Source organism: Temnothorax nylanderi, unplaced genomic scaffold (genome assembly GCF_030848795.1).
Source record: "Temnothorax nylanderi isolate EJ_2023f unplaced genomic scaffold, tnyl_v1.0 TNYL_tig0005_pilon, whole genome shotgun sequence".
Taxonomy (NCBI): Eukaryota; Metazoa; Arthropoda; class Insecta; order Hymenoptera; family Formicidae; genus Temnothorax; species Temnothorax nylanderi.
Window position 1 is genome coordinate 286,523 of NW_027249067.1, and position 14,802 is coordinate 301,324.

General features: G+C 40.1%; 1 protein-coding gene across 1 annotated transcript; it reads left to right on the top strand.

The window, feature by feature from the left end:
• The first annotated feature begins 1,788 nt into the window (after positions 1–1,788).
• LOC139776860 (uncharacterized) lies at positions 1,789–13,271 on the top strand. Its single transcript, XM_071713853.1, has 12 exons — positions 1,789–9,126; positions 9,362–10,531; positions 10,615–10,749; positions 10,836–10,973; positions 11,072–11,247; positions 11,330–11,480; positions 11,769–11,945; positions 12,011–12,150; positions 12,313–12,474; positions 12,553–12,708; positions 12,840–12,930; positions 13,013–13,271. The coding sequence occupies exons 1-12, from the start codon at positions 1,875–1,877 to the stop codon at positions 13,072–13,074; spliced, it is 9,810 nt and encodes a 3,269-aa protein (XP_071569954.1). The 5' UTR covers positions 1,789–1,874; the 3' UTR covers positions 13,075–13,271.
• Positions 13,272–14,802: the final 1,531 nt, after the last annotated feature.

Sequence of the window (14,802 nt, forward strand, 5' to 3'; positions counted from 1 at the left end):
AGCTGTTAGAGAGAGATAAGAACAACGCAACGTCCGCTATTCTCTCGTTCAAGGCTCATATGCACCATGATGTGAAAGATGTAGGTAGAGCTTATCTTCAAAGAGGTAATCACCATTTATTTGACCACGACGCGAATTATTTGTATCCTACCCTTGATCCTCGTGTTCCTGAAGAAAGTGCGAATCCCACGGAAAACCCGGCGTCTTATCCTGACTTTTTGTATCCGGGTATCGCCTTTCGGACTCGTTCCAATTTAATCGACGCTACTCCTGAAATTTCCGACGAACAAATTGCCTCTCCCGTTCCGGATTACGCGAACGTTTCTTTCGCGGATAATAATTTGCGTGACGGAATAAATTCTTACGATTCGTCGGCAGTTCTATCATCTTCTTCTATCGATATCCCGAATGACGATGTATCTTTGAAGGAAAACGCAAATGACGGTCAACCGAGTATCTTGTCTGCGACGAAATTAGACGACGAGATGAGTCTGTTTCAACAAGATAGCGAGAGTTATGGAAACTCTTTGGGATACAGCGAGTTTGGTATCGAATTGACAACTACGGATTTCCGAGATATTTTTGACACGCACGATGACAGGATATATACGCCAGCCACTTTTGAAATGTACTTAACTAATGATAAAGAGGTATTTGCTGTGTCACAAAAAGTGGGAGACGACTCTAAATTTTCGACAGGAAGGAACGAAGATGAACCTGTAACAGACTTTGTAGATAATATCTCGACTGTCTTTGACGCGTCCGCGAACGAAGATAATACGTTCTTTCCAAATATTACTTACACCTTCGTTGATAATGCTGAAGACGTTTCGAATAGTAAAGATATAGATAAAGATAGTCAAGAATACGGAATCTCGATTCCTGGCGAATATAACAATAAGAAGTCAACTTACTCCAACGATTTTGATTACAATAGATCTATCGATGAAGCGTTGCTTAGTAATAACGCTAGCGATGTGGATTTGTTACTTAATGCGGAAGATTACATGACAGCTGCACCAAATACCGATAAATGGTCACTAAAAAAAGCGCAATCTAATGTAGAAAACTCGCGCGGTTTATTAATGGCAATTAAACCATTGACCTCGGAGCTGCAGAAATTGTTGAACGCAGTTAAGTTAGTCAACCGGAGCCTCAGCGACGTGCAAAGTAGACTGTGCGATAAAAAAAACGTCGTCAGGACCGAGCGAGAGAATAAAGATAGAAAAGTCACGAATATCGCAAATCTAACTAACAAAGTAGATCGCTGCAATGTTGATTCCTCTACAGAAAGTTTTAACAGTCAGTCGTCGAAAAAGAAACGCATTAAAACCAAAGACGGAAGTGTTACAGGACGTGATGCAAAAATTAGAAGAAAAACCAATGGTCTCTTCTTAAATAAATTGACGACACCGTTTTATAAGCGCGAAAGCTCCATTACCAATTCAAAGGTACAGAGTGACAGAAACTTCCTTAAAAAGAGAAAATTGAATGAGAGAGAGTTTCCCAAATCGGGTGACGTTGAGAGGCGCAGACTGCCTTATTCGAGGTTTAATAGGAATCTGAAGTCTCTGACAAAAAATTACGAGATGAAGCCAATTCGACAGCTTATCGGAGCCGGATTGAAGAGGATGAAACGTACAACGATGTCAATTGCAAGATCGTCGCGTTTGATGAAAAATTATAAATCGAGCAAAAATAATTTTGCTGGCGGGCGTACGCAAAGTCAAGGAAATAATCAAATAAGCAGATCAATAATTTCTCCGCCGAGTAATACGCCTTCGACGTTTCCAGATATATTCACGAATGATAATTCAGCGCGTTTCTTCAACGAGTCAGATCAACGAGATCCACAACTCAATGTAAAGAGAGTAATGTCGAGCGAAATATCTAGTTCTGATAAAGAAAAGAAATTTTCTCCTACTGATCCGCAGCTTTACAAGGAAGTGACAGCTTACCTCGATATACTACGATTGTTGAGCAAGACTGAGAAACCTTATGTGGGGACCACGCAGAATCCAACAGAATCGTTGTCACCGCCGATCTTTACGACCACAGAATTTTCTGTGTCTGCGTTAACATTCTTGCCATACCTTACCGAGAAGTTTACAATTACAACTTCGAGTACAATCGTAGAAGAAAAAGGAGCACCCGAGATGACCGAATCATCTTTATATGTGACAGTTACTGATTTTGGGTACAGCGAGGACTACGAACGAAATTATACGAGGATGAAGGATTACGAAGACATAACTCCCAGAATTTCGGAAATTATATCATTGACGCAATCGCCGGTTACGTTGAGTGCTTTTACTATAACGATGCCAATTACGTCGCCACTATATTATACGACAGAATTAACAATTCTTCCGTTTGATGAAGCTGCAATCTTAACCACTGAGAAAATGACTATGATATCACCTGTCGCGATCACTACTGAAGTAACCGAGACTCCTATCGCAATTCCAACGATAGAAACTCTTACAACCGAAACTGCCATGCTATTAACTCCATTTTTAGAAGGTATGACGGATATTACTATGAAGATTACGATTCCTGCGGCTACTTCAATCGAAGAGATGCCGGGATCAATTAAAGCTGAAACTGTGACCACAGAGGAAGAAACTGAGGAAGTTACATCGACAACTTTGACGATGGAAACAATGCAAACATTCTCGACCGTATCATTATTCAAGAGTATAGAAGCCGAATTGACAATTGAAACTACATCTTCTACCGTGCCAGTTTCAACAACTCTGACAATTACAAAAGGTTTTCAAACTACAACGTCAGAATCTACTTTTGGAGAGACTTTGTATAATATTACTACAATCGCAAGTTCGCCTATTTTTGAAAGAACGGAAACGATTTTAAGTACGTCGACAGAAGTTACGATAACCACGTTAATACCGGAGGACAAGAGTCCAGTGACACAGATTGAGAAAACTATAACCGCGGAAGAAACAGCTACAGAAATCCCAACAACTATTGAAACCGCAACGGCTACTGAAATTGCAGTAACTACTACCGAAACTTCAACAACAGCTACTGAGATTTCAACGTCTGTAGAAACCACAATAACCGAAATTGTAACAATTAATAAAACTTTAACAACTGAGGAAGCGTCAACATCCATCGAAACTTCGACAGCCAGCGAGATACCAATGACCAGTACAATATTAACGACTATAGAGGCTACAATAACTACGGAAACTTCAACACCTGAAATTTTGACGACTGTCAAAACTACATTGACTGAAAAAACTACAAGTGCCGAAACTTTAACGCCCATTGAAACGCTAATACCTACAACGACTACAGAAAGCACCACAATTACCGAAACTTTAACACCTACTAAAATTTTGACAACTTTCAAAACTCCAATTACTAAAGGAACTACAAGTGCCAAAACTTTAACGCCTACTGAAACTCTAACATCTATTGAAACTACGATAACTACCGGAACTTCGACGATTACCGAGATTTCAACATCTGTAGAAACTACAGCAACTACCGAAATGTTAACAATTAATAAAACTTTAACAGCCGCGGAAACGCCAATATTTATCGAAACTTCGACAGCCAGCGAGATACCAACGACTATAGAAGCTACCACAATTACGGAGACTTTAACGCCTACTGAAATTTTGACAACTCTCAAAACTCCAATTACTAAACGAACTACAAGTGGCAAAACTTTAACGCCTACTGAAACTCTAACACCTATCGAAATTAAGACAACTACCGAAACTTCGACGACTACCAAAATTTCAACGTCTACAAAAATTACAGCAATCACTGAAATTCTAACGGCTACTGAAACACTGACAGCTTCAGGAACATCAGCGTTTATCGAAACTTCGACAACTAGCGAGATACCAACGACTAGTCCAACAACTGTAGAAACTACAGCAATTATGGAAACTTCAACGCTTACTGAACTTGTAACAACTATCAAAATTCCAACGACTGAAAGAACTACGAGTACTAAAGCTTCAACGCCAACGATTATGGAAACTCCGTCAACTACCGAAACTCAAATAATTACCGAAACTCCAACTACCGAAAGTCCAACAACCACCGAAATTCCAGTGATTTCGACTACGTATATTACAACTGAGTTTGTTACATCAGAGAGTACTACGTCGTCTATGGCAACGACGTCCCCGAAAGAATTTTTTCCAACATCAATTCTGACTACTTTCACCACAATTTTTACTACGGAAACAACTGAGAGCATTTTAGTTTCTTCGACGCCTGTTACAGGAACTTCCGTTAAAACCACAGTTCCTACGTTGAAATTAACAACGACCACGCCGTTACAGACGCTGATTACAAATACGACGCTAAGTGAAACGCCGTATACTACAATTTCTAGCACATTCTTGACTACGACTGTTCCAACCACGTCATTGAAAGTAGTAACGACAACGCCCTTATCACTTATTACAAGTACGATGTTAAGTGAAACGCCGAGCACTACGCTTTCTACGTTTTTAATAGAAGAGACTACAGCTTCCTCAATACTTACGACGTCTTCACTTGAGACACTTCAAACCACGGCTGTATTGCCAATTCATACAACGGTATCTACAGTCGAAACATTTCTGACTACATCATCTATCGCGGTATATATGACAGAGAATGCGACAGTTTCCAGTATTACTGCTAGCACAATCACAGCAATGATCTTCGAAAGTACAATATCTCCGGTCACATATTTTACAGTAACAACGCCTTCTATCACTAAAATTCCAATTACGCCTGTTATAGTGCATACTGGGACAACGGTTTATGAAACTACTTCTACCTTAGTTACTTCATCTTTTTTAACAGAGACCATCGAAGGTACGACGTCTTCTATAAGAGAATATGAAGAAACCAAAGAGTATGAAGAATATTACTACGAAAGTACAAAAGAAAAAGTAGCGACTTGGGTTACAGAAGAAGTCACTATCGTAAGCGAAACAACGCCAATGACGTATTCGCCGTCGTTTACCACTCCTTTTTTTATTGAGACGACCACAGAAACAATTTCCCTCGCAATCGAAACAATTACTCTGCCCACGATAACCGAAGAAACTGTATTGACTGAAAAAATCGTTACCGTTACTCCTATAACAACGATTGAGAGAATATCGACACTTTCGGAAGTTACATTGATTTCCACTGAAACAAGCACAATGTCGGCAATAGAGACAAGCAGTTTGGTGTCCACAATTGCTGCGACTACTGTTTCACCTCTGGAAGAAACTGCTACAGAAATTACGGAGACAAGCTGGATAATACCGACGACTGAAAAACCGGAATATGCAACGATCTTAGAAGCTGCAGTCACCGTGACGCTTGCTCCATTTTCCGAATCTATTCTATCAATAATAATTACGTCAGAAACGCCTGCCACTACGCCGGAAGTTATTTCTGTATTGCCAGAAACTGTATCAGAAGAGTTTACGATGTCAACGACTGAAAGTCCATCGGTAACATACGCTACAAAGAGTTTTACATTACTTATCGAAACAACGACCCATCCCACTGTTTCAATTTCGGCAGCAATTACTGAGGAAACGTTAGAAGCTGAAACGGAATATTACGTAGCGAAAGAACCGTCCGAAGAGGAGTATGAAGAATACGAGGAGTACGACACTGAAATCCCGACCGGCAAGTGGTATTATTATGACGAATATGAAACCACGACGAAGAAAAGGACCACTGCGACGGTAAAATACACGAAACTGCCTAAAGAAAAGGTAATAAGTCTGCCTTATGTTAAAGGTACAACGACTTCGTATGAAATAGAAACCTCAGAGTTTACAACATACTCAACACCTTCTGAGATTATATTGACTTACACTAATGTGACTTCAACTGCGGAAACTACTTCGGAAACACCTTATACCAAAGAAGAAGTTACTTCTACCTTGGAAACGTCCGCATTAACCATTATTGAAAATGTAACGACGGTTGAAGCGAAAACTGAATTTACAGCGTCCACCGCGAGCGAAAGGACAGAATCAACAACGTGGTTAACTTTTGGCTCTACTGAGGAATACACTCTTCCCCCTTCGACGACTTTCAAAATCCCGACGGAGCCACTTGAATACCTAACAATTCCGCCCAAGTACACGGACAGAGAACGCTTCACGCAAATATGGCGCGAGGTTACCTTGCCAAAATTTATCACGAAGCCTAAAAAAATTCCGGAGATTATATTGGAAAAGACTACGGCTTCAGAACGAGTTTTGACGGAGACTGAGACAACAGAGACCGTGGAGAAGTTGACTTCTTTCTTCGTTTCATCGACGTTGACGACATTATCGGAAAAGGAAGCTTTTGAAGTGCACACAACGACCATGAGTACTGTATTTTTTGAAACAGAAGGTACTGTCGAAACCGGTTATGAAGTTACCACTTTGGCGATGACAAAAGAAGAGACTATCACACCGTTCATCACGTCCGAAGCTGAAATTGAACTTCTATTCACTACGACGAGCGAAACTGTTGAACGAGAGGAAGAGAAAGAACAGTTACTGCGACGACTCGATCATCTCAAACAGCACGAGAGAGAGATGGCGGAGAGAGAAGAAAAGCTGAAGGAGAAAGAAAAACAGTGGGACATGGAAAAAGAGAATCACAGGAAAATGATGCAGCGTGAGAAAGAGAAAGCGGAAAATATTACAACAGTGACTGGTACAACCGAAGGCTATGTTACGACTACTGTCACTGTCTCGATCACATCTCCTATCGAGACTGTTAGTACAACAAGTTTAACTGTATCAACTACTCAGATTGAAGTCATATCCCCTGATCTCTATATCACTACGTCGAGTTTGGCCGAAGTTACCACGGTTCCAACTGAAACAACTCCATTTAGTATCACAGGAGAAATCACATCTGTGACATATACTACGGAGGAGACGGAAAAAGCGACTACGGAAGGAAGCACATCTACGATGTACACCACAGGAGAAACAGAGGAAATAGTTATACCTTACACTACAGAGGAAAGCACATTTGTTACATACGTTACGGAAGAAATGAAGGAAGTACAAATCACGGACTATGTCACTCTGACACCGTGTATCACTATCGTGGATTTACATAGCTTCGGTTTAGCTTCAATTGAAACTACAACTTCTTACACTACCAAAGAAATATATACTGCAAGTTACATATCTGAAACAACTCCATTCAGTACCACAGAAGAAGTTACATACGTGATGGAGAAGACGGAGGAAGCAACTACAGAAGGAAGTACACCTACGACATACGCTACAGAGGAAACAGTTATACTTGTAACTACTGAGAGAATTACACCTGTTACGTATTTTACAGAAGAGATAGAAGAAGTGCAAATTACGGATTATGCAACCTTGATGCCATATATCACTACATCTATTATAGATTTGTATAACGTCGGCTTGGCTTCAATTGAAACTGTGACCCCTTATACTATCGAAGAAATGTACACTACAAGTTACGTAACCCTTTACAGCGAGCCTTTATTCGTTTCATCTACCGTTACTAGCCCAATTACATTGGCTACCGAAAAGTTCATTACGTTACCCATTGCTACGTTTAGTGAAAGATTTGAGGAAGTCAGTGGAGTTTCAGTTACAACTCCTACTTGGTACACTACAGAAGAAACGTACACAGCGATTTATAGTAAGCCTTTATTCACTTCACCAACATTAGAGTTTACTAGCACAACTACTTCATCGACTTTGGCTGTTATCGCGACTATGGAGGTAAAGTACGACGAGGAAATAGAAAGATTGAAGGAAAAATTGCGCAAGAAAGAGCGCGAATTAGAGGAGAGAGAAAGGATTTTACTGGGAAGAGAGGAAAGATTGGAGAAAGATATAATGGAGTTTAAAAAATACATGAAAGCGTTTGAAAAGACAATAACGTCAGTTACACCATCCCAGAAATCGACTGTGCTCACAAGTTTATCAACGCCAGTGCCGCCGACTGAAATGACCACTATAAAAGTACAATTAACAACTCAGATTAAAGGGGTAACTGAGAAGGAAGAAAATCGAACGACTACGAAGATGGTAACTTCTCGACAGACAGAAATGGAAGACATCCAAGAAAAGAAACGAACGAAGTATGTTCCTGAAGAAGCCGTCACACAGAAAGAAGAAGAAATCGTGACGAAACGAGTATGTTTGAACGTTTTGGAAAATACGACGATTCCTTTAGATAAACGAAGAAGGGACATTGTGACCAAAAAGATCTGTCTGCCGTATTTTCCCGCGAAAAACGAAGAGAAGAGATCAGCTGGTCGATTAAGCAGAAGGCTTCTCGCTTTGCAAAGTACAAGAAAAATTAAAAGACCGAGGTGGAATGTTCCATTAGATTTTCGATGTCGCAGAAGGGTGGAAGAGACTACGCGTAAGATCGACAATCTGCAGCTGTCGCACCACGAATGGCTAAGCAACGAAAGCACGAAGCCACTGCAACACTTTAAAGGTTTTATTAGGATCTACAGAAAGATGAGGAAATTTCCAAAGAAGGTTGCAACCGTTATTGACACGCGAGGAAACACGACTAGCGATTTTCAAGATAAAACCTCTCTGTATGAACAACGTGTTCTTGATTATCATAAAAGTATCTTCCAACCGACCGCAACGTCTATGTTGGATAAGGAACATAGAAAGAGAAACGCTTTCTTCAGATATGATTTAATTTCCGCGAGAAAAACTAACTTCCCCATTGACGACAAATCGAATGTTCGAAAAAGAGACGTTTCACCGATAGAAAGCGATGCACGATTTTGGTCAAAAAAAAGCACGGCCAATACTTCGAGTCAAAGAGCAACAACTGCAACAGCCGAAGAGGACGGATCTTACACGGTAAATGTGCTACAGCTCAGTTACGATGAGGACAAACAAACGCATGAAATAATATCTGCAAAACCAGATGAAGATGAACTAACAGCGATTATATCTGAATCAAATGATGACAATTATGTGACTGAATTTGGGGAAGACAGGAACATTACAACGCCATACTATGAGATTGAAGAGGAAGATAATCTAAAAGAAGAAGACGATGAACTGACAGATAAAACGGAGAAAAAAATGGAAGAAAATGAAGATTATATCGAGGACATGATAGACAGTATGATAAAAAGAATCTTAACTTTTCAAATGTCCTAATTTCTATAATATCATTTGTTTATTTGTTTTTTATTTATATTATAATATCATTCCGCTATTGGCATATATTTTATATATTACTTTCGCTTTCAAGATTTTATTGCAGTATTAGAGAATATATGTACGTATATCTTTTGATGTAGCATTCGATATAATATAAATATCTCTTTTTTTAATGTGTAATTTTAATATTATAGATTACATGAATTATGAGGAACACGAAACGTCGACGTGGACACACAATGGGAAATTCTTAGACAAGAGAGGCAAAGATAAGAGAACGACAGAAAATGAAAGAGAATTATTGGATCAATCGTGGCCCACCGAGCAAAGTACGACATATCATTTAGGCGGCACTAGATTTTGGGAACTCGACTTCGTTACGGAACCGTCAGCTGTATTACGTACGACGGTTGATAAAAGTAAACCCACTGACGTATCGATCACCAGGACGACCTGTTTCGACGTTGTTCTTAAGAACGAAAGAAGTAGCGAAGTAAAGTCTAATGTATCTTATCACAAACGGGACGTTTATAACAGTAGGACGAGGAAAAACGTTTATAAAATCGAAAAGCGAAATGCTAGTCTTAGAAACGTTACACGAACTAATGCGTTGCGTTACAAGCTGAGAACAAAGCGACCCGGAGTGAAGAAATTAAAGCGCGATTCTCAAAAGTTGAACGGATCGAATGATTCCAAGCGAGGTTTCGGGGAAGCGAGAACGATGAAACTTAACGATTTTCGGCGTACCAGCAATGGAGATTCAATAACGGCGAAGACCCGCAAACTGTGCGGCGTTAATGCGAGCAAATTGAAGCGTCAGACTGTCAAACACAAAGATGCTACAGACAAACATGAAAAGAAGCAACCAGCAAAATCGCGAACATTACAAAACACTAATTTGCGCTCTCTTCATAATACGGATAATTGTGTCGCGAATAAAAAGAATAAATATCATAAGACGACGACGGCCGCGAGTCCCCGAATAAAAAAAACCAACGATAAGAAGAACGATGAGATAGCAACGCATCTTAATACCACTGGCCATAAAAATAAATCAACATCTACGTTGCACGAGAGAAAAATCCATAATTGCTTTAAATGCATCTGTGACATCGCAAACGCAGTTAACGACATAAAATCTCTATTAGACGGAACGAGCTTTCCGTTGGACGAAATTAAGGCGCTTAATTGCAGCGAATATAAAGAGACCCAGGATAAAATGGTGATCTCGACGGACACTGACACGGAGGAGGCTAGAGAATTTCCACAACCGCATTACAATATCGAATCGCTCAAGGGCCAGAAATATATCAAGCTGGAAGAGCTAGAGGATAATTTCAACAGCAACTTGGAATTCGACAGCGGTATTTCCGTTTGCAGGCTTCTCTCCAAGTATTCGATATCAAGGTGTAAAAATAAACAGTATAAGAGAGGAATTTATTTTCAGATCACGATGTTGTTTCACTACCCGGTGTTAATCTCAATTTACCCTGTAATCAAGACGGCGATGGTATCACCTGGCTGTCGAGTGTCAGCAGACCGAGTTACACGTGGAAAAGAACGGACGGCATCGCGCTCCTCGGTACAATACGTTACATCGTCCTGTCGCATTCGAATTGAAAGAGAAATTTCGGCGCGACGGAATTCACGGGAAATCGTTCGTTGTAGGTTTCGTGGCGGAGAACGGCGATCTGGAATTGCGAAACGTGAACGCGAAGGATACGGGGAACTACACCTGCGTCATGACGTACACGAGCCCCGACAATGAGGAACCCGTGGAGACCGCTTACGAAATCCATTTGCAAGGTGCGAATCACTGATTACCGATTGAATACTTTAACGAGTTTTGAAGCGGCAAACGCTTGAGACCTCGCCGAAACTAAAAGGGACTGCGTCTTTCGCAGTTGTCACGCTGCCGAGGTACGTTGTGCACGGCGAGAGTCGTTATCACGTACCATCTTGCGACGAAAGGGACTTGGACGTCCTAGTGACGTATCTACCGCTAAAATTGAACAGCGTTATATGCGAAGCGGATGTCTGCAATGCTTACGTCCTAACGCCGTCTTGCTCCCGAAGTCAAGTTGGTTTCTTTATATAAAATGAGGGAATTTTCTCGGACCTTTCAATTTTGATCTACTAATGTGCGCTATTTTTTATTACAGATTACAGTAAATATTCTACTAGTGCCATCGCATATCGTTAAACTGATGACAATAGATCCCAAACGCTGCAATGTTTTTTGTCTTAAAGCCATTCAGGATAAAGTCTCGTTGATATTGAGTAAAAATTTACAAATCTTCCTCGGGAAGACCAGTTAGTTGACAAATACATACTTGTTTTACTGTCGCAACGTATCCTCTGCTTTCTTACAATGTGCGGAAATTAATTTCACATCTACCGTTATACTATATTTTGCATTTTCAAGCTCCATTACGTTATAAATTTTTGAAATTTTCTATTCGGAAGATATTTCTCTGTGATGAAATAATTAAGGAGTATTTAGGGAATTATAAGGAATATAATTCATTTTATCGTAGAGGAGAGGAATGTTGCGACCTTATATAACTCACAATACATCTCTATAGAGTTCTTTAACTATAGTTATTTTCAGATTGCCGCATTACGAGCAGAGGCTGGTGCCGATCGTTGTCGAAAAGTCGTCGTTCGCAAGACGGAAGCGAGGGAGGACCGATGCAAACGCGTCCGCCGGGGGATCCAGCAACGTCGGTTTGTTCTCCAGCTGTCCAGCGGGATACGGTCTTCGTGATACACGTTGTGGTACGTGTCATTCGCATGTCGGAAGAATAAATAACGATATGATAACGGCTAACGAATTTTTCCAGTTCCTTGTAACGTGGGCACTTATAGCGAGGACGGAGTATCGCACTGTAAAAAATGCCCGCCCGGTACGTATCAGCCGAATCACGGTGCCAGAGTTTGTCGCACGTGCACTAATCCAATGACGAAAGGCTGTTACAATATGGTACAAATCTCGACTCGTAAAATATATGTATAACATATATTATATAACATTTCAAATGTAAATAAATATATAATATTTCAGAATTATTAAAATTATCCCACGGTATTTTGGTTTCGATGCATTAGCGCGGCGTGTCATTACATAAATCGCTTTCTCTCGCAGCTCTGGAATTCTTTCTCCGCTATAATGGTAACTTTAGCAAGTGTTGGCGCGATGCTGTCGATATGTGTGCTGTTACTATGGATAATTTGCTGCGCCAAAAAGAAATTCTGCGTAAAGCGAATAGCTGGTATTGTCGCCAACGAAGACGCTTTTGAGCCAGAGGTAAAACTGCGATGCAGCAGCATTAGAATTCAAACGAGAGATGATAGAAGACTGATAGTCGATTTTTTTACTTTACAGAAACGCGTGGAGGGGCAACTGTTAATTAAGGATGCGAGTGAAAACGAAGATCAGCAATGGGACAGCGAGAACAGAGTTAGGAGAAAGAAGGGAAAGTTTTATTTAAATAAAAAACGCCGAAAACAGAACGAAAGAAGAAAATACGACAAGACGCATGTAAGAACCGCTGAATATATGACAAATTTTTATTGATATCCCTAAAAAAATCTTCGTGTCTTTATTATAAATTTAGTAGAATTGAAGATTATTATTGTCTGAAGTCAATTTCGTTCTTTATTTCGCTATAGGCACACGAGGACGAATGGGGATCGCATCGTATAAAAAATGCTCCGATTATCTGCCCGGACTCCTATCAGTCTCACGAAGATTATAACAACTGTGAGCATCCATTTTATATAAAACAATACCGTCAGTCATCACGTATTCGTATGTAATGTTAATGAGTATCAATTTTATGTAGATTATCCAAGACAGTCGTATCGTAAAGGACCGCGGCTGCCAGATCGTGATTTTGATACATGACAAGAGACGCACGTACGTGAAAGAAAACGTACTGTGAATAACGCGAAACAGAGTCACGTAGTCTAAAAAAAAGTTTGTAAGATATTCTAGGCTCAATTATTAATTGAAAAACTATGTAACATTCATCCGGTTGCAATGCATCTACTTTTAAGATATATATCTATTAAATAGCATACATTAATTATATCTATTGTATTGTGGAGACCGTATGTTATAAATAAATGTAATATGCATAGTATACGAACGCGAAAAGCATTTCGAGATATTATGTTACGATTATATAACCGCGTATTTCTATATATATTCCTTATTCTTTACATATCTTATCTGATCATCTGTGAATTCTTTTTATCGTTCAAGTCAGCGATAATCTCTTTGGCATTTTAGAAACGTGGTTATCAGCTCATTGACTAGCAGCGCGCAGGGAAGAAAACAAAATTAGTGGCAAAGTAAAACCTAAATACTTGGTCGTACTACAGATGAATCATTATTAACTGTAGAATTAAATTCACAACGAAAGTGACATATAACAATTTTAATAAGCTTCTACATCTGATAGACATTTTACCAGATATTAATAAATTGTCTTTATTACAAATACATACATTTCCTATTGCATTATCCTAGCGTAATCAAATGACGCTCGCAGCATCGGTGCAGGATACCATACTCTAGTGCGACGCAGCCAGGTAATCTGGAAAAAAAAACAGAGTGACAATTAGAGTGACGTCAGAGTCTGTCGTTAATTAATCAATATACGTCGCTTTAACGTGCATCTAGGAACGAAAGCCAAGGGATCAACTACAAAATACCTGATTCGCAGGATGACACGCTCGACGTACCAGAAGCTTATTTCAGCAGCTGATGACGGACTATGAGGAAGGGGATGGAGAATCCGCTGCCGCAGAAGACCATGAACATAGCCAGCAGCACGTGCCTGTTCTTCGTGCTGAACGGGAAGTTCTGCAAGTGAAAATGTGGAGATTAAACGTAGTGCCCCCCGTCAGTTGCCACGCACCGCCGGGATGTTGTTATGCAACCGCGCGAATTCACGTCACTCACGTGTCCGGGAACGCCGTCGTAGGGATCGTGATGGCCACTTCTGCGAACCGCGCTCGTCGTGAACCTCCTCACCGCTTGCCGAGCGATCGCGCTCGCCGAATTTATCATTTTTTGACCGGGACACTCGACGGAACTCGTTTACACGCGACGCACTCGTGCAAAATGGCGGGCCCCGTCGTCTGCTCCGCCTACGGCCAGGGTGGCCAACTTGGCAGCCTGGAACAGCATTGCAGCCAATGGATGCGGCACGCGCGCGATATAAATGTTGTCCAATCGAACGACACTATTTTACAAACGTGTATCGAGCGAATAAAAACGGAATATTGCGCGCAAACGCAATTCTTAGTATTTAATGTATCTTTATTTTAAATACTAATCGCTAAGATAATAGAAAATTAATATGAAAAAGCTTAGAAATATATAAAAATTATAAAAGTCTCTAGATGCAATAGGGAATAAGCTTTTCTATACCTACTCTAATGGCGCTTTTCTTCGATATTATTTAATAAAAAAACAATATATTTTAAACTTCATCAGTATTGATCGCAACAGAAATTACGTAATTTTGTACGTTAAATTTGTTGCTTTCTATTTGAGTGACGTGTCGTCGTCGATGCAATATACTGTGCAGTAGTTTATTGTTAATTATTAATTGATTATTATTAT

Coding starts and splice junctions, on each gene's coding strand:
- LOC139776860 (XM_071713853.1), top strand. CDS start 1,875: ATGTCGAGCGAAATATCTAGTTCTGATAAAGAAAAGAAATTTTCTCCT. Junction 10,974..11,071: donor TTACGAAATCCATTTGCAAG/GTGCGAATCACT, acceptor CGTCTTTCGCAG/TTGTCACGCTGCCGAGGTAC. Junction 12,709..12,839: donor GAAAATACGACAAGACGCAT/GTAAGAACCGCT, acceptor ATTTCGCTATAG/GCACACGAGGACGAATGGGG.